Source organism: Chiloscyllium punctatum, chromosome 46, assembly GCF_047496795.1.
Source record: "Chiloscyllium punctatum isolate Juve2018m chromosome 46, sChiPun1.3, whole genome shotgun sequence".
Lineage (NCBI taxonomy): Eukaryota > Metazoa > Chordata > Chondrichthyes > Orectolobiformes > Hemiscylliidae > Chiloscyllium > Chiloscyllium punctatum.
The window spans coordinates 60,620,455-60,647,790 of NC_092784.1; the positions used below are offsets into that span (position 1 = coordinate 60,620,455).

At 46.8% G+C, this 27,336-nt stretch overlaps 1 protein-coding gene across 1 annotated transcript in view; it reads right to left on the reverse strand.

Moving 5' to 3' along the window:
- LOC140468187 (ras-specific guanine nucleotide-releasing factor RalGPS1-like) overlaps nucleotides 1-26,756 on the reverse strand; it is a 67,357-nt gene extending 40,601 nt beyond the window's left edge. Inside the window, exons 1-8 of the mRNA XM_072564422.1 lie at nucleotides 26,682-26,756; nucleotides 25,677-25,781; nucleotides 17,265-17,360; nucleotides 15,278-15,328; nucleotides 6,311-6,394; nucleotides 5,531-5,620; nucleotides 5,141-5,233; nucleotides 1,728-1,854 (exon numbers count right to left, since the gene is read on the reverse strand). Coding sequence (XP_072420523.1) covers nucleotides 1,728-1,854; nucleotides 5,141-5,233; nucleotides 5,531-5,620; nucleotides 6,311-6,394; nucleotides 15,278-15,328; nucleotides 17,265-17,360; nucleotides 25,677-25,730 — 595 coding nt within the window. The 5' untranslated portion in view covers nucleotides 25,731-25,781; nucleotides 26,682-26,756. The remainder of the gene's footprint in view (nucleotides 1-1,727; nucleotides 1,855-5,140; nucleotides 5,234-5,530; nucleotides 5,621-6,310; nucleotides 6,395-15,277; nucleotides 15,329-17,264; nucleotides 17,361-25,676; nucleotides 25,782-26,681) is intronic.
- Nucleotides 26,757-27,336: the final 580 nt, after the last annotated feature.

The window sequence follows — 27,336 nt, forward strand, 5'->3', positions numbered from 1 at the left end:
ATGGCCCGATTTCCTAGAAAACTAACACGGAATTAGATGCATTCTCATCCTAGATATTAACCTGTTAACTCTTTATGTTTGTTTACACTTGTGTGCTAGAAAACACTGTAAATACCAGAACAAATAAACCACTTCCTGCTGTAATATACTTTGGAGTTTGGTAGTGAATCAGTGAAGTATTGGAGAATCTCAGTATGTGCCCGAGTCAACACAGAAATCCCATTTGGGTAAAAGCAGAACGATGTGACGGTGAAACCGCTGCAGCCCTGAATTACTCAGCATCAGAGGGAGAGAGCTGGGTTTTCATTCAACCTCAGGATAGTGGGAATTAAACAGCAGAAAGAAGGTCGGGCTGTTGGTGAGGAGTGACAGTAAATACAAAACCACAGGACAAACCTGCCACGGGTCACAGCATCACACTCACTAACCACCAGCAGTCAAAGCCCTTTCGACAGTTCTCTCTGCATGCAAATTACACAATACACCTGTCACAGGCAACATCTAACCTCCTTCAAACACAATGCTGACTTCTAACTTGTACTGATGTGCAGTTTGACTGATGCCCCTTGTAGCAGCTTGTATCGGGAACATACAAGGCTGCTGGTTGGAGCTGATGTGCAGGTGGTGTGGTCAGTGTTGTCTATGAAGTGAGGACCCACACAGTCAGACACATGGCTGCTCCAATTCATTCCACACATCGCAAACTAAACCGTGTGGCCAACATTACATTGCAGACACAATAAACTGACATATAGGAATCGTGGATAGGAGAATGTTTCGTTAATAGCAACCTCCTGCTAACAGTTTCAAAGCTGGTCATTTCTTGGACTCACTGAAGGTTTTGAGACATCAGTAACATTGATGGAGTAAAGTTTAGACGAAGTACCATTTCCAGAATAAAACTGCTCACCAGTGTTCGACCCCAAGGTTCCTGATGCATTACATGTTCACTGTGATTCAAATTTTCCCCAGACAACTCTCCTCTTTGCAGAGATTAGAGGTGAATCTGTGCTGTTGTGTAGGAAGGAGGCAGAGAGCGACAACCTGAAAAATCAGGCTCACTCTGTTCCCAGAGTTAACCCAGCCTGGTTATTTCAAACATGGATCACACAAACACATCCTCCTACCTCAAAACAGCAGACGTTTTATTGTTTCTAACACACCGTGCATTAACCGGACAAACACCCATTAGTCTGGAGCTGATTTCACCACCGTGAGAATTCTACACCACAAGGGACAAAGCAAAAGGCAGGAAACCATCAAGGAGGGTCACATCAGACAGGGGAACACTCCCCTTCCCCCCAGACCCCGGGCTCAGACAGGGGGGAGACTCCCTTTCCCCCCCCCAGACCCCGGGCTCAGACAGGGGGGGGGGGAAAGACTCCCCTCCCCCCCAGACCCCGGGCTCAGACAGGGGGGGGGGGGGAAGACTCCCCTCCCCCCCCAGACCCCGGGCTCAGACAGGGGAACAATCCCCTCCCCCCCAGACCCCGGGCTCAGACAGGGGAACAATCCCCTCCCCCCCAGACCCCGGGCTCAGACAGGGGGGAGACTCCCCTCCCCCCCAGACCCCGGGCTCAGACAGGGGGGAGACTCCCCTCCCCCCAGACCCCGGGCTCAGACACCGGTCAATGGGACAGCAGGCACCAATACTGAAGTGTGGGAAGTTTGTAGCAGATCCTGAACATGCAGCCGCCCTGTGAGAGATAGGAGGAGATTAAACTCACCTAAATATGGAATACATGGGGTCGCTTTCAAACTGCAAATATAATTTCGGAGCTCTTCATAGTTATCGCCATTGGACGTCAGAGTCTGCAGCTTCTCAAACGTAGCCTTATCTTTCCTGCTCAACAGCTGTAACCAAAAGAACACAAGCTTAATGACAACATTCTGCTTTCGTACTAACCACAACAGGATTACACTCTCACAGCACAGTGAACAACAACTGACACCACACAGGAGAACATCAGGTCCATTCAGGGAGCAAATCCCACTGCCCCACTCCCTACTGCCCCAGCCCCAATCCCAATCTAATCCCACTGCCCCACTCCCTACTGCCCCCACCCCAATCCCAATCTAATCCCACTGCCCCACTCCCTACTGCCCCCACCCCAATCCCAATCTAATCCCACTGCCCCACTCCCTATTGCCCCCATCCCAATCCCAATCTAATCCCACAGTCCCACTCCCTACTGCCCCCATCCCAATCCCAATCTAATCCCACAGTCCCACTCCCTACTGCCCCCATCCCAATCCCACTGGCCCACTCCCTATTGCCCTCACTCCCAAACTAACCCCACTGCCCTGTCATGTTATGACCCCACTAATGGTAATACCACACAAGTCAGATTCCAGAGTGAAATCTAGCTTCATGTACTAGAACTACTTTTCCCTAATTTTAGTTACCTTGGTGTTCAGTCACAGAACATATTCAGACAAGATTACCAATGTGTTTTTGGCAAAAAAAAAGCAAGTTTCTTACACAAAGCAGACCAAAATAAAGCTATTATATATTTAGAAACAGCTCATCATAAACAGTAAAAAGAAAGAATCGGTCTTTTACCCCAACAATATCCTTTACAGACACTCAACCCCAGCGAAGTATCACTCCCCGAGGGTAATTGCTCAGTTGGGTGGACAGCTGTTTTGCGATGCTGAGTGACACCAACAATGTGGATTCACTACAAGCATCACACCTTCTCAACCTCACCCGAGATGACCCTCAGGCGAAGTTAATCACCAGTTGTCTGTCTGTCTCACTCTCTATGCTTTGAGAAAGCAACCACTGGGAATGTCAGTAACACTGCTGCCTTCATACAGCTATTCTTTCCTCAACGAGTAAGGCCACAAATGCTTCCTTGCACATGCGTCTCTCAGTCTATCCCAAGCGGCAGGTTAACTTACTGGCTTCAAGCCCTGTTTCTTCCTGGGCTGTGGAAACAGTTTTTTCCAGTTCTGAAGACCTGGAGACGTCCGAAACCAAACTGCCTTCCTGCTGCTAAGAACCTCCCCTTCTGAACTGAACCAACCTCTGACTCTCCTGCTCCTCTGATGCTGCCTGACCTGCTATAAACTTTAACTTCGGAAACGCTTCAGCAATTATCTCACCAGGTCGCTTCTCTGGTAATTTAGCTTAAATCAAATACATTGATACAGTGGCTCAGTGGTTAGCACTGCTGCCTCACAGCACCAGGGCCCCAGGTTCGATTTCAGCCTCGAGTGACTGTCTGTGTGGAGTTTGCACATTCTCCCCGTGTCTGTGTGGGTTTCCTCCGGGTGCTCCAGTTTCCTCCCTCAGTCCAAAGATGTGCAGGTCAGGTGAATTGGTCATGCAAAACTGTTCATAGTGTTAGGTGCATTAGTCAGAGGGGGGTGGGCTACTCTTCGGAGGGTCGGCGTGGACTTGTTAGGCCAAAGAGCCGGTTTCCACACTATAGAGAATCTAATCTAATCTAATCTAATCTAAATGATTCATTGGAAATGTCATGTTAAATCACTGGTAAAGGTTTCTGACCCTTAAAATAAAATCCCCTCTTACAGAACTGAAAACCAAAAAAACCTACCTACTTCTACTTCAGAAACTAAGTGCCCAAATAACAATATCTCTTTCCTTCATTCTTGGGATGCGGGCATTTATTTCCCATCCCTAATTGCCCTGAGGGCAGTTAAGAGTCAACCCCATTGCTGTGTGCCTGGAGTCACACACAGGCCAGACCGGTTAAGGATGGCTGTCTCCTTCCCTAAAGGCATTAGAGAACCACATGAACTTTCCCTGACAATAGGCAGAGGATTCATGGTCGTCATTAGACTCTTAATTCCAGGTTTTTTTTTAAAATGTATTGACAGAATTCAAACATTGCCGGAGTCTTGAGGTTAACAGACGGGAGTGGGGTGCTAGAAAAGCAGAGCAGGTCAGGCAGCAGAGGAGGAGCAGGAGAGTCGATGTTTCAGGCAAGAACCCTTCATCAGGAAGGGCTTTTCCAGCATCTGCAGCCCTCACTTTCTTCTTAGATCGAAAGCCCAGCGATAATACCACTAGGCCATATTGTAAACATTATTCACCACAGCTCTGTATCAACCCCAAACTAATCCCATACTCTGCCTAGTTCCTGCCTGAACGGGTTAAGGAGGCAGGGGGAAGAGAGTAAATTTCACCTGAAGTGATCTGCTCTGATGTCAGTCTTGTGGGAGGTGCAGAGATGCACAACGTAATCGTTTGGCTAAAATTGATGAAAATTAATTCACACACAAAAAATAAAGAGAGATTCAGATGAAAACCAAACTGCACAGCACCAAACAATCCAGGAGCATTAGGACAGCCAGTCTGCTGCCTGTTCTGTATACTCTACTGTCCAATTAATGATCCAAAGATCTCTCAAAGGCCTCAATTGAACTGAGTTCTGCCACAGTTCCAGGCAGTGCACTCCACAGGCTCTTGACCTCTTTCGGAGAGGGGACAGCTTTTCCAATCTACTTTGTGCAGCCTGTTCAGAATTTGGAAAGCCTCTACGAATCTCTATCAGCCTTCTCTCCAAGAACAGTCCTAATCATTTCCAACCAAATAAACTAAATGGAAGAGCATGGACAGAATGAACGAACAAAACCAGACCCTTACGCTGAAAACAAGATAAGGCCACAAGATGAACCTCACTGTTGTATTTTTCTGGCTTTATATTCTGTGTTTTGGTTTATTTTCCATGTTCTAACTTGACACCAGACAGTGGCAACACTAAATGCCACTTCTCGCCGAATTTGGAATAAACACATGTAAAGATAATCAAATGATATGAAGGTTAACGAGCCAACAAAGCTCGTATCTCTTCTGTTAATTACGCTTTTCAGTCTGTCTCTCAACCAACACAAATATTCAAAACCCACCACAATCCCACGACTCAACCAGTTTCATCTAATCCCTGCACTGCCTGACCAGGTCAGGACTCTCTGATAAAGAAATGAAACAGTGGGTCTGCCGGATATCAGAGGCAAACACAGGCAGTGCTGGAGAAACGTCACATCTCTGGTGAGGGAGAGATGTGGGGGGGGGGGGGGGGGGGGAGTTAATGCTGGATTCTTCTTCAGTCTGGTACAGCGTTCAGTACCACCACCAACAATTAAAAACGAGAAATAGACCATGACCTACCGCCCATGTTTTCCTCAGCCTGAACACTGGCGTGCTCTGTAATGCTGAAACAACAGCCATCAATCCATGAAGATTATGGTGACCCTGAAGTTTCTGCAAAAACAAACAAACTAGTTTTTATAGAAATCCTTTCCCTGCCCTGAGGGGCACACACACACATGCGATGAAATGTTTGGGAGAGAAGACCGTATTCCATTCTCTCTCACAGGGTTCATTACCAAAGGCTTTCTGAAGTCAAACAGGTGGGAAGCAGCACTCTCATCATCTGGAACAACCTCTCAACAATCACACGCTTGGGGCAAGTGAGTGAATTCTCAGGGCCAACACAGAGTCAACTGGTCAAACCTGCAGCTTACTGCACGGCTCCTCTCGGGATCAAAAGAAACTCACTTTTGCAATTTTGATAAAATGCCCGACAACTTGCACTCTTCTTTTCAGAGACTGTTTGGTGAGGATCTCTCGGATGACCCAGAAACTGACCTGAAAAAGACAGAACCCCTCACTTCTCTGTTGTCATAATACCATTGCCTCAGAGGGCTGTGGAAGCCAAGTCATTGAGTGCGTTTAATACAGAAATAGATGGGTTCTTGATTAGTAAGGGGGGTCAAGGCTTAGAGGGAGAAGGTGTGACAAGGGGATTGAGAAACATCAGCCATGATCAAACAGTGGAGGTGATTCAATGGGCCAAACTCCACTACTTCATCCAGGCTCTGACAGTCTTGGACACCAATAGGTTTTAGTCAAGAATGCTAGAGGTCATTCTTCTGCATTTAATTTATTGCATCAGAAAGTTTAAACGTCAGAACTCCTCCACTCCCATGGATCCCATTAATAGGCAGCTTCACAGCAGCTTAAGATTTTATTTCTCATTCTCCAGCCAGATCTGGACTTGTTCTGACCGTAAATATCAGTAGGCTGATTTGGGGGTGGGGGGGGGGGGGGGGGTGGGGGGTGACATTTAACTGAAATACCAGCAGGAGTGAGAAATAGACCTGGAACAAGGGGACAGAGGCTCTGGGGGAGTGACAGGCAAAAAAGGTGCTGAATGTGGACAGATTTCCAGAGCTGGGCAAGATCAGTTCAACAATACAGAAATTAAACAGACCAAATCAGTTAGAGATTTCAACACCTCTGTTTAATTACCAGATGTCGCCTGGTTTGACACTTTACCTGGTTAAACCTCCTGGTAAAAGCGACCACATTTGGAGCCAAAGTGTGCTTCTCTTTCTTGATCCAATTGCAATTGGACAACTCCTGTTTGGTCAGAAAACAAGCATTCAGGATTTAATTCCACGCACAACAAAAACTGAATCAGTTATTGGTCCAGATCCCAATTTGAAATTTACCCTTTATTCCAAATATTATTCAAGGTATGCATGAAGATTCGTCGCCTGGGTGCTGGTTGTTGTAGTTGTGGGTATGTTCACCGAGCTGGGAAGTTGATTTACAGACGTTTCATTCCCTGTCTCGGTGACATCCTCAGTGCTTCGGAGCCTCCTGTGAAGCGCTGCTGTCCTGTGTCACCTGGTGTTCATTTACCGCACTGGGGGGGGGGGGGGGGGGGTCAGTGCTGAGGGAGCGCCGCAGTGTTGGAGGTCGTCGTGTTAAACTGAGGCTCCACCTGTTCTCTGCAAAGATCCGTCATCAGTTACCCAAAGAGGAAGAGAAGAGCTCTCCCTGTGTGCCCTGGATAATATTTAACTCCACACCCATCACTTGATCCTGATCTCATTCCTGTTTAATGGTTCGGAGATGCCGGTGTTGGACTGGGGTGTACAAAGTTAGAAATCACACAACACCAGGTTATAGAGCAACAGGTTTAATTGGAAGTACACTAGCTTTCAGAGCGTCGCTCCTTCATCAGGTGGTAGTGCTCAATGGGATCTCGCTGTGCACAGATAGGCTGGTGTGACTCCTACATGAGTGACCACACTACATGGGAACTTCACTGGTTGTATTAAATGAGCAGACTTCCAAATTTGATGAAACATTTTACATAAAGAGTTAGCATTCACCCCAAAAATTTGCAAAAGGTGATGAGCAAGTCCAGTTTGGTGCTTGAACGCAAACCCAGAATGGGAGTTCCATTTATCCAGTAAAATGTACCCGACATGATACAAGGTACAGGTTAACATCAGGCTACTGTGCATTAAAACTCACAACATGGTTTCAATTAACTCAAACAAAGGCAGATAATGGCCAATGATTGTATCTGAATCCCCCTTCAACTAATGGTCAACTACAGATTCACATTTGGAGATAATATTTAAGAAACTATTTGTAGATCTGAGATTTTAAAAAGTACCTAAAAGTAAGCTGCTGATTTAATCAAGTTTTGTTTTTTTTGAAGGGGGGGGCATTGGAAATGAAACATTTCATCAAATAAATTCCAAGATTGAAGACAGATGTTTTTCCAGACTCTTGAATTTTAATTACATGACTTCGTTCTCTGGCAAACTGCATGAGTTGGTCATAAAATGATTTTTATTAAATCAAGATTATTTTAATTTGGAGAGAAAGTGAGACCACGGGGGTTGGGAGGGGGGGAGGCGCTGAACAAAGTGATGAAGTAAATATCCCAGCCAGAGGCTGGAGCTGGCCCTCTCCAGCTTTCCGAAAGCAGTCGCTGTTTGAAACTGGTGGAATCCAACGGAAGATTCCAATCCCTCGCTTGGAGCGGCCAGGCACCCAGGTTCAAGAAAGTGGATCACCCCAAACAAACTGCCAACAAACCTCTAAACAACTGGCATGGAGTTAACCAACAATAAGTTGCATTTAGATAGCATCTTTCACAGAGGGAAGCATTCCAGGTGCTTCACCAGAGTGTTACCAGCAAGCTGTTGATGGAGATCTAGCCCCTGGGCTGCCAAACGCTTGGTCAACGAGTTCTTGGACAAGGCAAGGGGTGGGTCGGGGGGAGAAGGTTCGGAAGAGAATAGGTCTTTATCAGCTCAAGGTTTGCTAACCTCCCAGTGGTGGACAGAATACGCGGCACACTGGAATTAGAGGAACAGAGAGAGATTGGAGGTCCTGCAATGACAATTCAGGCAATTACGTAATAAACTAGAAAGCAGGACTCCAGGGTAGTAATCTCAGCATTACTCCCCATGTCACATGCTACCAAGGCTAGGAACAGAGACATAGTACAATTCAGCATGTGGCTAAAGAGCTGGTGTAGGCAGGAGAGCTTCAGCTCGGTGAGTCATTGGGATGTCTATCAGGGAAGGTGACAAGTGAACACAAAGGACTTGTCGCACCTAAACTGGATGGCACCAATATCCTAGCAGGGAGGTTTGATGGTACCATTCGGGAGAGTTATGGGTGGTTAAGGGGACTGGGAACAGGAGCAGCAGGTCAGTAAGTACAGATGCTGGGGAAACATTTGAGACTAAGACAAGTATAGCTAAAGAGGAAGCGCAGTCAGGGAGAGGTTGCTGAGCTCAGTTGAACTGGAGGGCTAGACTGTATTTGTTTCAATGTAAGAAGTACAACAGTTAAGACAGGTGAACTTAGAGCCTGGATTAATGCATGCAATGATAATGTTGCTTTCACAGAGAGAGATGTTGAAAGAGGGACAGGATTGGCAGCTTAATGTTCCGGAATATCAGTGTTTCAGATGAGACAGGGAAGCAGAGGTGGGGGAATGCATAACTGGTTAGGAAGCATAGCAAACTCTGCTGGGGTGGACACCCTTCAGGGTGGGGTATTATGGGTAGAGCTCAGGAACAAGAAGGGTGCAATCACAGTGCTAGGATTGGACAATAGACCTCCCAGCTTTCAGCAGGAAAGAGGGGAAGGCATGTGTATTCAGATTCATGGTTGTTGTGGTGGGTGAGTTTAACATGCCCCCCCCTCCCCATATTGATTAGGACTCCCTCAGTGCTGGGGATTCAAATGGGGAGCAGTTTGATAGGTGTGTCCAGGAGGGCTTTTTGAAACAGTATACGGAGAGTCCAATGAGGGAGTGGGCCATATTGCGCGTACTATTGGGAAATGAGACTGATCAGGTGATCAAAGTTTCAGTGGGGCAGGATTTTGGGAATAGTGACCATAATTCCACAAATTTTCAGATATTTATGGATAAAGACAAGAGTAGACCTTGGACAAAGGTGTTAAACTGGCCTAAGGCCAACTATGATCAGGTTAGACAAAGTTAGAAATCACAACACCAGGTTAGAGCCCAACACGTTTATTGGGAAGCACTAGCTTTCAGAGCGCTGCTCCGAAAATAAACCTGTTGGACTCTAACCTGATGTTGTGTGATTTTTAACTTGGTCCACCCCCGTCCAACACCGGCACCTCCACATCAAATTAGACAAAGAATTGGTGAATATGAATTGGGGAGCAGCTGTTTGAGGGTAAATCCACATCCGACACGTGGGAGTATTTTAGAGACCAGTTGAGTAGGCTGCACCACAGGCATGCTCCTGTGAAAACAAAGGGCAGGAATGTCAGGATTCAGGAACACGGGATGACGGGGGAGTTATCGGCTGAGTTTAAGAACAGAAGGAGGTGTACCTAAAGTCTACCCAACTAAAAACAAATGCAGTCCTTGAAGAATATACAGAAAGTAGGAAGGAGCTGCGATGGGCAGTTAGGGGGGCTACAAGGGGCTCGGAAATGTCTTTGGTCAGCAGAGTTATATACGTACATTAGAAACTGGAGTGTAATTAGGGAAACAGTTTACCCACTCAAGGATAAAGGAGAGAGGTTGGGTATGGAGCAGAGGAAATGGAAGAGAACCTTAATGAGCACTTTACACCAAGGGGAGGGGGATATGAGGGATGCTGAGATTAGGAAGAATATACTTGGGCAAGTCAACATAATGAAGGAGGTGGTCAGAGGTCTCCACCATGAAAACAGGCCCTCCAGTCCAATTTGCCTATGCCAACCAGATTTCCAAAACTGAACCAGCTCCCATTTGACTGCATTTGACCCATTTCCCTCCAAACCTTTCCCATCCATGGACCTGAGCAAATGTTTTTTTAAATGTTGTAATTGTAGATGCCTCTGCCACTTCCTCTGGCAGCTCATTCCACGACATGCACCACAGCAGGATATAGATAGATTATAGATTTGGACAGAGAAATAACAGATGGAGTTTAGTCAGGATAAATGCAAAGTGATGCATTTTGGAAAATCAAATTTAGGTGTAAGTTATACAATAAATGACAGAACCCTTCGGAGAGTTGACATACAGAAGGAACGAGGTGTACAGGTCCACAATCCCCAAATGTGGCAACTCAGGTGGATAAGGTGGTCAGGAAGGCACACAGCATGAATGCTTTCATTGGCAGGACACCCAATATCAAAGTTAGCAAGTTATTTTGCAGCTGTATAAAACTTTAGATAGGCCACATTTGGAATACTGCATGCAGTTCTGGTCACCACATTCCCAGAAGGAAGGGGATGTTTTGGAGAGGGTGCCCAGAAGGTTTGCCAGGATGTTGCCTAGTCTGGAGGGTTTTGGTTATGTGGAAAGGTTGGATTAACTTGGATTGTTTTCACTGGAGGCTGAGGGGAAACCTGATGGAGGTTTACAAAATTATGAGAGCCTTAGATCAGGTGGATAGTCAGAGGGTTTTTTCCCCCCAGGGTGGAAAGGTCAATTACAAGAGGGCAGAGATTCAAGGTGAGAAGGGGAAAGGTTAGGGGAGAAGTGCAGGGAAAATGATTCACACAGAGGGTGGTGGGTGCCTGGAACACACTGTCAGTGGAGGTGGGGGAAGCAGGCACACTAGCAACATTTAAAGTGTATCTTGGTGGACACATGAACAGGAGGCAAACAGTGGGATAGAAACCACTTATGGGCAATAAGTAGTGGGTCTAAACAAGGGTCAGAATCAACGTGGGCTTGATGGGCCGAAGGGCCTGTTCCTGTGCTGTATTGTTCTATTCAGGGTTGCAGGAACTTAGAGGGTCAGGAGGTGAGGCCATGTGTTGAACATTACAGCGACCATTTTAAATTCTAAGCACACACCTGGCTACATTCGGCTGTCACTGTGTATGGAAAGGTTCAGACAAGCCCCAACAGAAACACCTAATCAATAGCAGTGTCAAAGAAGAATCGCAGTGGACTCAAACATTAACACACTCTCTCTCGCTCTCCCTCCCTACAAATACTGCCAGACCTGCTGAGTTTTTCCAACACTTCACAAGGCTGTTTTGGCTCTCCCCATCTACAGTGATTTGCTGTTGTTTAACTAATCAAGTCTGAATACAAGTTGCTGAGGGAAACCATTTACCCAGAAAGACCATATAGGACAGCAACATGGATTGTAAAAGATACAATTAACCAGCAAGAGCTACTGCCCAGAATCTGGGAGGGTTTGGCAATAATTTCTGTAATTCACAGTTCCCAAATAGCCAGGAGCTGGGTGAGTGGGAACCAGCTCCAAACGGTGTTTCAGTTGGTTGGCAAGGTAATAAAAACAAGACTGCATCTTAAAAGGAATCTATCAAAGCAGCCACATGCACAGCCCCTTGTTGGATCATGTGCTTCTGTTGGCACCTACAGAGCTGCTGTGGGAACCAGTCTCGTTAGGTACAGTGTTTGGACAGGACCCTACACAGAGACAGTTGACGCAGTGGGACTGACCTTGACCTGGCCCAGACAGAGGGACAAAACCTTGCACCCATCCTTCAGACTGGCCCCCAGTCAGGTTACTGTGAGGGAGTGGGTGAGTGGATAGATGGGGAGACAGACACAGACCAACGTTCTATAAACCAGGTGGTACCTCATGCAGTTGTTCATTACCTATCAAAATATTGAACATTGTCTCAATGGAATCTGAAGCTACAGTCCTCAAAACTCCCATTGGGTGGTTATGGGGGTGGGGAGGAGAAAGAATGGGGTGGGGGAGGGTAGAGTGAATTCCAAGAATCTCCCAGCTCAGTAAACCACAATCTCAGAGTTTCCATTTGTCCAGTACTGGGGTTGGGGGGGCACTCCAGACACAGATACAGCAACACCAGCTTCAGTCCCACCCTATCACAGGGAAACCGGTGTTCAAAACTCAGGAATTCTCAATCCGGGGATTTGCAATTTTTAGCTCAGTTCTCACTCATTTTGTGCTGTTTGCTGTTTTGCCTTAATTTCTGCAGCAGCAGGATATTAAAACGCGAACATCTGGATCGCCAACGACATGGCAGCCTCTCACAGTCACTTCAAACAACTACACCTTATTTTAAAGGCTGTTAAACATGAAGCAGCAACAATTAACTCAAAACAAAAAAATACTGTGTGTATGAACAGAAACTGATGCTGTAACAAGGAGGTGAAGTTGCTGGCACGGTGAGCTCTTAAAATGTGACATTCAAGCATATTTGTCGCCTGATTGTAGGAGGTGGTGAAGTTGTCTGATTGGGATTTTAGTTTCTAAATATCTGTCTCTTTATGTTGACCAGACAGGAGGGTGGACACACTCCTGACTAACAGCCAGACAGGCGGGTGGAGCAGAACATAGGAATCCAAGGTGAAGGTGTTGATCGTGATGTGGGATAATAGGGAAATTTAAAAAAAAACAATGAAGCTAATCCACAATTGGAGCCAAGTAAAGTTATTTTCAAAAGACCAAAGAGAACACACAGACTGGAACACTGGGACTCTGCCTCTGGGCTGGTGGGGAGGGGAGACAAAAGAAGGTTCCGGAAAAGGAGGGGGCAGTGGCGGGGTGGACAGAGGGGCGGGAGGTGGTGTGTGCAGGACATGTGGGAGGGGGTACAGCAGACAGTGGGAGACCTCATGGTCCCCTTCCTCTGTGCATGACCCTCACTCCCACACTTTTGGCTAAACTCAAGCAACTACCTTCTGCACTTGTGGGGCGCCACACTGAAAACCTTGACAGGAGGGCTGTCAAATGAAACCCAGCGCTGAGTCACAGGAGGAGACATCATGGACAGGCAACCAAGAAGCCAGGCTGGATGGTGGGGGTTTGAAGGAGCATTCTATGATGAGGAAAGAGCAGAGGGACTCAGGGAGGGAATTACAAAGCTCATGGTTCTGGAACTTGGCAGCATAGTCACTAGGACTGAAGGAAATGGGTTTCACGGAGCAGGACAGAGTTGGAGGGCTGTCGGCCTGAATTCAGGAGATTACAGAGGTCGCGCTGAGGCACCAATATCGTGGAGAGATTTGAACTTGAGATGACTTTATTCAATTTGACATGAAACCATTGTACTAAAACCATCCCATTTAGTTTGAACTTGGTCATCCAGTAAGGTATAATTAACGCAGGTTACCATAGATACATGCAAATATGCAATTAAACCAACAGCAGCACTATTAGGATGGCTTCAGAGGCCGATAACTGAGCAAAGCCTCCGAATTGTCAGGGTCACTACCCGAGGAAAAAACCTTCACGTTATCTCAAAAGATATTAAAATCCAGGAGCCAACAGCCACCAAAGCAGAGCAATAATCATCATATTACAGCAAGAAAGAGGAAAATTGTTGTGTGAAAAAATAAAAACAAAGTAATTTTCCAGGTGGAGATTATTCACATCTCCACCTGTCAGAACTAGCTGGTTAATCCAGGAATGCACCACTGTAGGACCCGAAACAGCAACTTAGTGACATAGAGCAGTCTCATCACAACCCCACACTGACTAACCCAGAGAGACTACTCTCCAGAGTAAAGAGGGGCACTGCTTGTCCTTCTGGTCACTCAGCAACAGGTACCTCCAATTCCTGAAGCCATCCAACATTCCAGAGGCTCCACAAGGTCACAAAAGTGATCGAGGGAGACACAGACATCACCAACATCCAGTCACAGCAGCCTGTACCATCTACAAGACACATCGCAGAAGTTCACCAAGGCTCCAGGGATAGCATCTTCCAAGCCCACACCCACCGCCATCTAGAAGGACAAGGGCAGCAGAGACTTGGGTTTCCGCAATTTCCCCTCGGAGTCACGCACCAGCCTGATTGGGAAATAGATTTCCATTCCTTCAGTCTCACCGGGCCAAAATCCTGGAATTCCTTCTCTAAGGGCATTGTGGGTCTACCTACAGCACACGGACTGCAGCGGTTCAAGAAGGCAGCTCACCCCCACCTTCCAATCACCATAGGAAGTAGTTAGTGTCCAAGGTCAGCAGCTAGAGGGACGGCCAATGAAATGTTGGCCTTTATCTCAAAGGGAATGGAGTCTAAAAATAGGGAGCTATTTTCAAACTATACAAGACCACACCTGGAACACGGTCAACAGTGTTGGGCCCCTTATCAAAGGAACGATAGGCTGGGTCTTGCAGGCAATCCAGAGAACGTTCACTTGGCTGATCCCAGGGATGCAGCAAGGGATTTCCTGATGGGAAGTTGAGTACGTGGGGTTTGTACTCACTGGAGTTTAGGACAATGGGAGGTGACCTCATTGAAACAGAGAGCGCTTCAGAGGTTTGGTAGGATAGAGGCAGAGAGGGTGTTTGCCCTTGTGCGAGAGTCATGGACCAGGGAGAATAAAGCTCAAAATGAGGAGTCATACATTTAAGGCAAAGATGAGGAGGAATCTCTACTCAGAGGGAAGTGAATCTATGTATTTTACTTTTAAATAAAACAGCAGGTGCTGTTGAGGCTGGGTAATAAAATAGATTGAAGGACAGGTTTTTAAATCAGTAAGGGAATCAAGGGTTATGGGGGAAAAGTGCAGTTGAGGACTATGAGATCAGCCATAATCTCACTGAATGGTGGGACAGGCTCAATGGGTCAAATAGTCTACTCCTGCTCTTATGCCGGATGGCCTTCTCCAGGAGAACTAAACGATGAACAACCAACACTAGCCATGTCAACCATGTTCAAGTCCCATCAGAAAATCCTTTTGTGAAAGATGGTCATGTTGACAGCGAGATTAGCCTCAATTCTGCACCATTTCAGCACATGGCTAGCTAGTCCTCTCCCCTGACCTAGACTCCTACCCCTCAGCTGAGCTTCTCTATCCCCACAGTCAGCTCCCACTTTCCCATTCCCCCTCCTCTACCCCTTCCATGCCTGAAGTGCTTACCCCATCCACCCAAAGCCAGCCCCTCTCACCTCCATCGGCCTGAATCCCTGACCATCGTGCGTCTCTCTCTCTCTCTCTGACCCCTCTCCATGTTCCCAGTCCCACTGCCCCACCCTGAATCCCACCTCCAGCCCAGGTCCTACCTGGAGTTGAATGGCTCTGAAGATTGGAATGTCGAGTTGGGTGATTTGACTCTGCAATAGAACATTCAGGATCAGTCAAAGCTCAGGATAGAAAATGGAACAGAATTATTTCACCGACAAATAAGAAGACCCTATTTCACAATCTGCTCTTCCAGATCGGGTTTTTTTTAATTCATTCACAGGATGGTGTCGTCTCCGGCTGGGTCAATCCCTAACTCGTCCTCTACAGGAATATAAACAGCGGGAGGTTGCGACAAACTAGACTTTTCAAAAGTGCCAATACAGAGCTGATGGGCCAAGTGGCCTCCTTCAGTGCAGTACTAATTTATGATGCTATGGTGAGACATTCACTGCCAAAGGTTTAATAGATACTTACATTACCAAAGCAAGTAAAACAAGAACCACACAAAAATATATTCTTAAAAGGAAACTCGCACTGGCCTTACTGAAAAGCTGACCCAATCTTTCACCATGAACAAGACTCACCTGCCACACTGTCTGAGATTTCCAAAACTAAAATCCACAAACCTTTCACCTTCTCTTCTGCAAACATAGACAACAGATGCTGATGGTTTTGTGATATGGTTAAGGCACGGTCCAAAGATCGGGGAGATATTTAAGAGTAATATCAACGTACAACCGGCAGAACAATTCACTGCAGACTGCTCAGAAACAAAAGATGACCCTTTCCCCATCTCCAGCCTCACCTGCAGGATTGAGTTAACCCAAAGAAGTGATGGACCCACAAACAGAATAGCTGACCCAGGCTGATACTCCGATACAGCACGGAGGGAATACTGCACAGTAGCTAATAAACTCTCACTCTCTTTCATTCAAAATAGCCTGGCTTATTTGGTCCCTTTTAAAATATCAATATATTTGGACTCGAAAAAAGGTATCCACAAGGGAAGGGGTTCTTTTATACATTAACTTTGTTGCAATACTCTGATGGGGGGGGGGGGGTTGAGAAAAGAAGGGGAACACTGCATCCCTCCTCACCTGGGATTTAACTATTTTGGAACTATCCCATCTACAATTATTGTGAACTGGGACTCTCACCCAGGGACTGGTCTTGACAGCAGATGCTGCCTGGCATTGGGTGGTGCCAATGTTACTTGCTAGTTGTTAGGTCAAACCTGGATATTGTCCAGATCCTGTCACACTTTAACATGGACCGTTGCAGTATCTGAGGAGCTGTGAATGGTGGTGAACATTGCGCAATGATCGGTAAACATCTCCACTTCTGACCTTATGGAGGGAAGGCCATTGATTGAAGCAGCTGAAGATGGTTGGGCCAAGGACACTGCCCTGAGGCACTCCTGGAGCGGCGGTGACTGACTTCCAACAACCATGACCACCTTCAAGGGTGGTTAACAGATCCTGTAGCTGTGGAAGGTGTAACAGAAATCCAAACTCAAGCTCAATGACCAGGTCAGACACTTATAAAACCTGTCATCCATGAATCTGGGTGGGGTTTTCCCACTGGGGCTCCATAACCATCCTTCACTCCCTTTCTACAAACAGACCCCTTTCTCCCAGGAAGAGCGTGCCCCCAATCCTGTCACCTCCCTCTGGCCCCTGCCTACTCTCCAGGATTGTCTCCCTGGGCCTGACAGAGTCCCCGGGCCCTGAACCTGGGGGGGGGGGATTCACTGCAGGTAATCCTGACCCCCTCTCAGATATTCTTGGGAACGTCCACTGGGGAGCTCACTGGATGTTGATCAGAGTTCATTTGAAATGAGCTACAGCCAGAGAGGAGCGCAGACTCTGAGTGAAATCGCCAATCTATTGCTCCCACGATATTCAGCACCACCTCTGGGTGAATTTGAGGCACTGAAGTTCAAATTCATTCTCTGCAGCTTTACGATCTCACAGCTCATGGCTCCAGGCACCATTATACAACCAAGACCCCCAATTTACTGTCCACTATCCATCCCACCGCCATCTCCCCCACCCCTCGCCACGGCCCACTTCATGTTCTACTCACTGCAAATTCTTCTGGAGTCACCATGAGAATGTCAAATACCACAGCATCAAAGTAGAAGTCACAGGACCCTGTCTGTGTGGAGGGAGCAGCTGGGCTCTGCAGGAGGACAGAAAGCATCAGGAGGTATTCCAGTCAGCAACATTGATGGCTCCAACACTAACGTCAGCTTCGTTCACTCACACACCCAAGCTTGGGAACACTTTCAAATTCCCTGAACTTCTAATGAACATATTTAAAAATGTAGGATGCACAGCAACCATTGCTGCACAGCGAGATCCCAGAGTGTGTTTTGGGACGTTGATGGCGGGATCCTTAGCCAGGACACCAGACACAGCTGCTGACCCACCTCTTGCCCAGTGAGGAGGACGAGGTGACGGAGTGAGACAGTAACTCCTGCTCGCTCCATCAGAAACCCAGCCCCAGACACCTGAAACAGAAACATACAGCCCAGGAGGAGAAGGCCAGAGTCCATCCTGCCTCTGCTGTCCCTTTGAAGGAGTCATTGTCTCCGCAGCCTCACTGACTTCTCCAGCTTGGGAGCAAATCCCTTTCCACCACTTCTCAGGGTGCAGCATTCCCAATCCCAACTCCCAGCAAAAATACTCAACTCCTCTCGAGATCTGTCGCCATTCGCTCAGAATCCAGGAGTCTTAGTTATTGGGCCTCAATGGGGACAGCTTCACTCGCTCTGTCAAAACTTGGCCAAATCCTCTGGAAAGGTGCTGTCTCTTCCCTGCCTTTCTGTTTCCAGCCTCTTCTCATCCATGAAGTGCTGGAATCTCTCCTCGACAACCCAAGGCCTTTCAGGTGATCCCAGGATTCCCGGAGTTTATCACAGCCTCTCCAGGGAGGTTCCTCATTTGTCGGTCAGAGTAAAGTCTGCTGCAACTGCCCCCCCCCCCCCACCACACACGCGCTTCCCCCCCCCCGCCCAACATAAGAGTTTCACCTGACAGAGAAAAAAAAACCCCAAAAAAACTGCTGGAAACCCGAAACCAAAACAGGAAATGGCTGGAAAAGCTCACCAGGTTTTGGCAGCTTCTGTGGAGAGAAATCAGTTAACGTTTTGGGTCCGGTGACCCTTCCTCAGAACTGATGGCAACTCGGGAAAGGAGGATTTTTGTACAGAAGATAGAAGGTGGGTACGGAAACTATAGGTGGGGATAGAGCCCAAGGAAGGGGAACAACAGTTGGATAAAGGAATGGTTAAAGGTCAGTCTGGGGGAATGAATAACTGCTAATGGGGTCTTTAACAGCTAACAATGGATTGTGTATGGGAGCAGCTGATTTAACAACAAGATCTGGTGTGTAGGGGTGGGAGGAAAGCAAGTGAAAGGTGATCTAGCCCGAAAATGGTTGAACTCAATAAAAGTCCAGAGGGCTGCAGGGCTTCCAAGTGGAAAATGAGGAGCTGTTCTTCCAGCTTACACTGAGTTTCACTGGAGCACTGCACTGAAGTGTTGGCCAGGGAATCGGGTGGGGTGGTGAACTAGGCCAAAGTGAGGACTGCAGATACCGGAAACCAGAGATTAGATCAGAGTGGTGCTGGAAAAGCACAGCAGGTCAGGCAGCATCCAAGGAGCAGGAGAATCGACGTTTCGGGTAAAAGCCCTTCATCAGGAATAGAGGTCTGTTGAACTGGCAGGCAGATGGAAGCTAGAGTCTTTTTGCGGACAGAATATAGGTGTTCAGTGAAGCAATTACCTAGTTTGCACTTTGTTTCTCGAGTGTAGAGGAGACTGCATTGGTTAGACACAGTAGGTTAGATTGAGGGGAGTGAAAGTAAACGCTCGTTTACCTGCAGGGCGTGTCTGGGGTGTGCTGAATGGTGGGGAGGGAAGTAGTCAATGGGCTGGTAATTACACCTTCTGTGATTGCAGGAGAGGGTACCATGAGGCTGTGGGGATGTCGGGAGGGAAGGAGGAGTATTCAGGATGTCCCGGAGGAAATGGTCCTTATGGAACGCTGACAGGGTAAGGGAGGGGAATGTGTATGTGGTGGTGACATCTCAGTAGAGTTGGTGGAAATGGATGTGGATTATGAAGAAATTTCACAAAATCAGAGACCTTCCCTCTGATAGCCAGGGTCTGGTCTCCCACCCCTTCAATCTTAAACTCCAACACATGAAAAAAATTGAATTAACACCAAAAGTTTAAAATTAACCTCAAAGCGTGAAAGCTTTAATCCCACATAATCATTTAAACCTCCATCCTCCAAATTTTAATTGGAAACAGGAAGGGAAGAGAGGGAGAAAAGAGACACAAATCGATCTTTTGTATTTGATGCTTAGCCGTAATTAATTTCCTTTCAGAAAGGATCAACATTAACATGGAGAACGATTTCTAATGCTGTTCCAGGAAGATGTGGATTAGCCTGGAAAGCAGAGGACATGAGATAGCGACTGAAGGACAGAACAAAGACACAAAAACATTGCTTGTTCATTGCCAGGGTTCTGAATGATATCTGTATGTCCACACCTAGAGCAGCCAGAGATGCAACAAATTTAGTTGCAAAATTAATGTCAACAAGAGCAGAGTTTCTGTGAAGCCTTTTATAGTCCAATAGCTACCAAAGCAATGAATAGCTATTCCAAAAGGCACTTTCTTCTTTTTGTTGAAGAGACAAATAATATTTTCCCTCCCTCATACTTCTATCACATTCCTCACTCAGAAGCGCAGAGTGAGCACAGACTGTGACACAAGTCAATATTGCCCCTCCCTGCCAGCATCTCTGGCCGTTACAAAGAAACACAATCCACCCCTTTCCCAGTTGCTATACAATGCAGCAAGATAGTGCCTGAAACCTCAGTACAGAGAGTCGTGACTGACGGACAGTACAAGGTGGTCAGAATACCTGTAGGGTATTCTCTAATCTCGGTGCCTGTCATTGGAACTTCCAACGTTAACATTCCCAAGGTCTGGTCCGAGCTGGGAAAAGAGAGAAACTGGATAAAAGGTCTTACAAGACTGTATTTCCCATCTGGGGTCAGTAATACTTCCATTTCAGTCAGATGCTCATGGGTTCAAGCCCCACCACAGGACACAAACACAAGGTGCGATCAGTGCAGTAACACGTCTTCAGGAGCTTATTAAGGCTCCTGTGCTAACATTCAAAGAAATAGAGGCACTTTGTTTTGTAAAGGGGGTGGTTTTTGGTGGGGGGGGGGGGGGCAAAGAGGTGAGAGGATGTGTGCACATGCGTTGTGGCGATGTTCTCTGGCCTATATTAAAATAGTGATGGAAAAGGATAGACCAGATCTAAAAGTTGAAGTTCTAAATTGCAGAAAGGCCAATTTTGACGGTATTAGGCAAGAATTTTCAAAAGCTGACTGGGGGCAGATGTTTGTAGGTAAAGGGACGGCTGGAAAATGGGAAGCCTTCAGAAATGAGATAACAAGAATCCAGAGAAAGTATATTCCTGTCAGGGTGAAAGGGAAGGCTGGTAGGTATAGGGAATGCTGGATGACTAAAGAAATTGAGAGTTTGGTTAAGAAAAAGAAGGAAGCATATGTCAGGTATGATTTGGAGATGCCGGTGTTGGACTGGGGTGTATAAAGTTAAAAATCACACAACACCAGGTTATAGTCCAACAGGTTTAATTGGAAGCACACTAGCTTTCAGAGCGACGCTCCTTCATCAGGTGATAGTGGAGGGCTCGATCGTAACACAGAATTTATAGCAAAAATTTACAGTGTGATGTAACTGAAATTATACATTGAAAAATTGATGGTTAGAATAGTTTCATTTCTTTCATGTGTAAATCACAAAACTTTTTTTTTAAAGTTGCATTCGGGTTAGCTGTTAACAATGGTGATAGCTAGACAATATGTTGAAGATGTTGGCCCCCTGTGTTCTCTGTCTAAGCCATGATGTTTAGATTGATTCTAATCTAAAAAGTGAGATAATAGATTTCTACATGAATGCATGCAGTTTTTGAGCAAAGTACAATGTAACCCTGCAAGTACAAATTCACCCCACAAAGTATATGTGTGCATGTGGGTCTGTGTCTGTCTGTCTGTGTGTGTGTACAGTGTCTTAAGTCTGTGAGGGGGTGCATGTGTGAGAGTGTGTGTGTGTGTGTCTGTGTGTACCTATGTCCGTGTGTATGTGAGAGTGTATGTGTGTAGGAATATCTGTGTGTGTGTGTGTGTGTGTGTGTGTGTGTGTGTGTGTGTGTGTGTGTATAGTGCAATGGTGGTCACTTGTAATGTGACATGAACCCAAGGTCCCGGTTGAGGCCCTCCCTATGGGTACCGACCTTAGCTATCAGCCTCTGCTCGGCCACTTTTCTCTGCTGCCTGTCCCGAAGTCCACCTTGGAGGATGGTCACCCGAAGATCCGAGGCTGAATGTCCTGGACCACTGAAGTGTTCCCCAACTGGGAGGGAACCCTCGTCTGTTGATTGTTGTCCAACCAACATTATACACCAGGTACATTGATGACATTTTCTTCCTCTGGACCCATGGTGAGGAGTCACTGATAAAACTACACAGTGACATCAACAAGTTTCATCCCACCATCAAACTCACCGTGGACTACTCTCGACTGTCTGTCTCATTCTTGGACACATGCATCTCCATCAAGGACGGACACCTCAGCACCACACTCTACTGCAAACCCACAGACAAACCCACAATGCTACACTTCTCCAGCTTCCACCCAAAACATATTAAAACAGTCATCCCCTATGGACAAGCCCTACACATACACCGGATCTGCTCAGATAAGGAGGAACGTGATGGACACCTGGAAGTACTCAGGGATGCCCTCACAAGAACGGGGTACGATGCCCAACTCATCGACCACCAGTTCTGATGTGCCACAGCAAGGAACCGTAATGACCTCCTCAGGAGACAGACACGTGCTGCAACCGACAGGGTACCCTTCGTTGTTCAGTATTTCCCAGGGGCTGAAAATCTATGCCATGTTCTTCGTGACCTGCAACACATTATCAATGAGGATGAGCACCTCACCAAGACCTTCCCCACACCTCCACTACTTGCCTTTAAACAACCGCCAAACCTCAAACAGATCGTTGTTCGTAGCAAGCTGCCCGGCTCTCAGGACAACTCCATACAACCCTGTCAAGGTAGGTGCTGCAAGACGTGTCAGAGTGTGGACATAGATACCACCATTAGGCGTGGGGACACCTCCCACCTTGTACATGGCAGGTACTCATGTGACTCAGCCAACATTGCCTATCTTATACGTTACAGGCAAGGTTGCCCTGAGGCATGGTACATTGGGGAAACCGAGCAAAGGCTACGACAACGGATGAATGGGCACCGCACAACAATCAACAGACAGGAGGGTTCCCTCCCAGTTGGGGAACACTTCAGTGGTCCAGGACATTCACCCTCGGACCTTCGAGTGACCATCCTCCAAGGCGGACTTCAGGACAGGCAGCAGAGAAAAGTGGCCGAGCAGAGGCTGTTAGCTAAGTTTGGTACCCATAGGGAGGGCCTCAACGGGGACCTTGGGTTAATGTCATATTACAGGTGATCACCATTGCAGTACCTACACACACACACACACTCACATGCACCCCCTCACAGACTTAAGACACACACACACACACTTTCTCACACTCACAACCCCCAACCCAGACAGACAGACACAGACCCACATGCACACACAAAAATATTTTGTGGGGTGAATTTGTACTTGCAGGGGTACATTGTACTTTGCTCAAAAACTGCATGCATTCATGTAAAACTCCGTTATCTCACTTTTTAGATTAGAATCAATCTAAACACGGGGGGTTAACACCTTCAACATATTGTCTAGCTATCACCCATTGTTAACAGCTAACCTGAGAACGCAACTTTTTTAAAAAAAAAGGGTTTTGTGATTTACACATGAAAGAAGTGAAACTATCACGGTATTCTAACAGATGAAAGGCTTAACAGAAAATCAATTTTTCAATGTATAATTTCAGTTACATCACACTGTAAATTCCTGCTATAAATTCTGTGTTACAATCGAGCCCTCCATAATCACCTGATGAAGGAGCGTCGCTCCGAAAGCTAGTGCTTCCAATTAAACCTGTTGGACTATAACCTGGTGTTGTGTGATTTTTAACTATGTCAGGTACAGACAAGATTGATCGAGTGAATCCTGAGAAGAGTATAAGGGCAGTAGGAGTATACTTAAGAGGGAAATCAGGAGGGCAAAACAGGGATATGAGATAGCTTTGGCAAATAGAGTTAAGGAGAATCTAAAGGGTTTTTACAAATACATTAAAGACAAAAAAGTAACTAGGGAGAGAATAGGGCCCCTCAAAGATCAGCAAGGCAGCCTTTGTATGCAGCCACAGGAGATAGGAGAGATACTAAATGAATATTTTGCATCAGTATTTACGGTGGAAAAGGATATGGAAGATATAGACTGCAGGGAAATAGATGGGGACATCTTGAAAAATGTCCATATTACAGAGGAGGAAGTGCTGGATGTCTTGAAACGCATAAAAGTGGATAAATTCCCCCTAGAACTCTGTGGGAAGCTAGAGAAGTGATTGCTCAGCCTCTTACTGAGATATTTGTATCATCAATAGTCACAGGTGAGGTGCCAGAAGACTGGAGGTTGGCAAACATGCTGCCACTGTTTAAGAAGGGTGGTAAGGACAAGCCAGGGAACTATAGACCAGTGAGCCTGACGTCGGTGATGGGCAAGTTGTTGGAGGGAATCCTGAGGGACAGGATGTACATGTATTTGGAAAGGCAAGGACCGATTAGGGATAGTCAACATGGCTTTGTGCGTGGGAAATCACGTCTCTCAAACGTGATTGAGCTTTTTGAAGAAGTAACAAAGAAGATTGATAAGGGCAGAGCAGTAGACGTGATCTATATGGACTTCAGTAAGGCGTTCAACAAGGTTCCCCATGGGAGACTTATTAGCAAGGTTAGATCTCACGGAATTCAGGGAGAACTAGCCATTTGGATACAGAACTGGCTCAAAGGTAGAAGACCGAGGGTGGTGGTGGAGGGTTGTTTTTCAGACTGGAGGCCTGTGACCAGTGGAGTGCCACAAGGATCGGTGCTGGGCCCTTTACCTTTCATCATTTACATAAATGATTTGGATGCGAGAATAATAGGTATAGTTAGTAAGTTTGCAGATGACACCAAAATCGGAGGTGTAGTAGACAGCGAAGAGGGTTACCTCAGATTACAGCAGGATCTTGATCAGATGGGCCAATGGGCTGAGAAGTGGCAGATGGAGTTTAATTCAGATAAAGGGGAGGTGCTGCATTTTGGGAAAGCAAATCTTAGCAGGACTTATACACTTAATGGTAAGGTCCTGGGGAGTGTTGCTGAACAAAGAGATCTTGGAGTGCAGGTTCATAGCTCCTTGAAAGTGGAGTCGCAGGTAGATAGGATAGTGAAGGTGGTGTTTGGTATGTTTTCCTTTATTGGTCAGAGAATGGAGTTGGAAGGTCATGTTGCGGCTGTACAGGACATTGGTTAGGCCACTGTTGGAATATTGCGTGCAATTCTGGTCTCCTTCCTATCGGAAAGATGTTGTGAAACTTGAAAGGGTTCAGAAAAGATTTACAAGGATGTTGCCAGGGTTGGAGGATCTGAGCTATAGGGAGAGGCTGAACAGGCTGGGGCTGTTTTCCCTGGAGCGTCGGAGGCTGAGGAGTGACTTTGTAGAGGTTTACAAAATTATGAGGGGCATGGATAGGATAAATAGGCAAAGTCTTTTCCCTGGGGCGGGGCCGTCCAGAACTACAGGGCATTGGTTTAGGGTGAGAGGGGAAAGATATAAAAGAGACCTACGGGGCAACTTTTTCACACAGAGGGTGGTACGTGTATGGAATGAGCTGCCAGAGGAAGTGGTGGAGGCTGGTACAACTGCAACATTTAAGAGGCATTTGGATGGGTATCTGAATAGGAAGGGTTTGGAGGGATATGGGCCGGGTGCTGGTAGGTGGGACTGGATTGGGTTGGGATATCTGGTCGGCATGGACGGGTTGGACCAAAGGGTCTGTTTCCATGCTGTACATCTCTATGACTCTATATTCACCATCACACACAAAAAAAAATCACAGCTACCGCACGGGCCTGCCTATGGGATCCTGCCATGTGCAAAGTGACTGCTGCATTTCTCAAAATTCCAGCAGTGAATATTTCAGAGTTGTTGCAAAGGATGTTAAAGAGGTGTGAGCAAAATACAAGCTCTTCCCTTGCAGCTCCCAGCTCAGCCAGAACACAGAGCTGGGAGGAGAACTCATGAACTGCATTTCATCAAACCCAACGATATTCCACGATATTTAATCTGAAGTTAAACTCCCTTCTCAATGGGACATTCCACATCAGTGTGTCAATATACCTCACGGTACTTTCGCTGTATTCGGTTATGGGCGCCGGAGGTTACAACAACAGACTGAGGCTGAGACACAACACATTCCTACCTCGTGGTCACAATCCGACTCAGTGTCACTGTGCAAGTCTTCGGTCATCTCCATAGCAACAGCTGGCAATCCTTCAACCTTGGGACACCCCAAGTGGGTCAAACTCTGTAAAAGATGGAATGGAAGTAATGAGCTTCAGGTTTCACATTTGGAGAATGTGTTTCATTAAGTGAGCCATCAAATAGAGTAGGTACTGGAACAATTAAAGATTACAACCAACAACTTGACAATTCTAAGCATTTCCCTTTGATATCCTCACCCCCTTGCCAAATATCAAATAATTAATACAAAAAATTAAAATGGAAAACATTTACCTACATGTACCACTATTAGGGTAAAATGCCCCAATATACTCTGCAGCAGTGAGCCAGAGAAAGACACAAGGAGAAATGTTTTAAGGTGAATTCAAATGGAGATAGATCAAGAGATGAAGGAGTGAGGTGGGGCAAAGCCAGAGTTTGGGGCCTCTGCAACTACTGGTGGGGGAGGGGGAGGGGGAAGCAATGGAATTAGACAGGGGCAGAGGTTGGGGAAGGTTCTGGAGATGGGGAGGGGCAAGGCACATCTCACAGGTGCCTAATGCAACGGAACTCAGTATTGGCTCACCCTCCTCCCAAACATTCAATGACAGCACAATTCACCAAACTCCCCTTTAGATGCCTCTGCTATTCCCCCCCCCCCCATTTAATGGTCACAACTTTAACAATCCACATTTATGCTATGGGGTTCCACAGAACCTTCTTCATATGTATTCCAAAAGTGAATTACTTCCCCAAGTGAGCACTGGCCCTCAAACATCTCATTTAATTAAAACTCCCTCAAATTCAAGTTGAAGAGTCCCCTTCTCCTTGACTCTGTTGAATAAGTAAATTTAAGTATCCACCAGTCACATCAGCAACAGCTGCACACAATTCCCAAAACAAGCTTTTAAAAGATTAACAGTAAGACACTATAAACCAAACATGGAATGTTCTAGATTGGGAGATATACCCTCAGCACCCAGACCTGGTAATTCTCAGGCCAGGCCAGTGCAGCCCCTGGTCAGTCCCAGGCCAGGCCAGTGCAGTCCCTGGTCAGTCCCAGGCCAGGCCAGTGCAGCCCCTGGTCAGTCCCAGGCCAGGCCAGTGCAGCCCCTGGTCAGTCCCAGGACAGGCCAGTGCAGCCCCTGGTCAGTCCCAGGACAGGCCAGTGCAGCCCCTGGTCAGTCCTAGGCCAGGCCAGTGCAGCCCCTGGTCAGTCCTAGGCCAGGCCAGTGCAGCCCCTGGTCAGTCCCAGGACAGGTTGCAATCTGTAGGAAAACAGCAACTTCGCGGGTTCATGTTTGAAGAAAGAGGCGGTTCCAGAGGCGCGGTCCCGCGCACCCGACTGCTACCTGTCTACGCACGCGCACCAATCGGGGTCGCGCCTCAGGTGAGCAATTAAAGGTGCGCGCCTGGAGAGAGCTCGTGTGAATGAGAGAGAGAGACAGTGAGTCTGTCTTTCTTTATCTCTCTCTCTCTCTCTCTCTCTCTATATATGTGTTTCTCTCTCTCTCTATTTATCTATCTATCTCTGTGTGTCTTTCTGTCTCTCTATCTATCTCTCTGTGTCTCTCTGCCTGAGATAAAGCCAGAGGAAAGAGATAAAATAACACCTGAGTCTATCACAGTCCCTCAACATC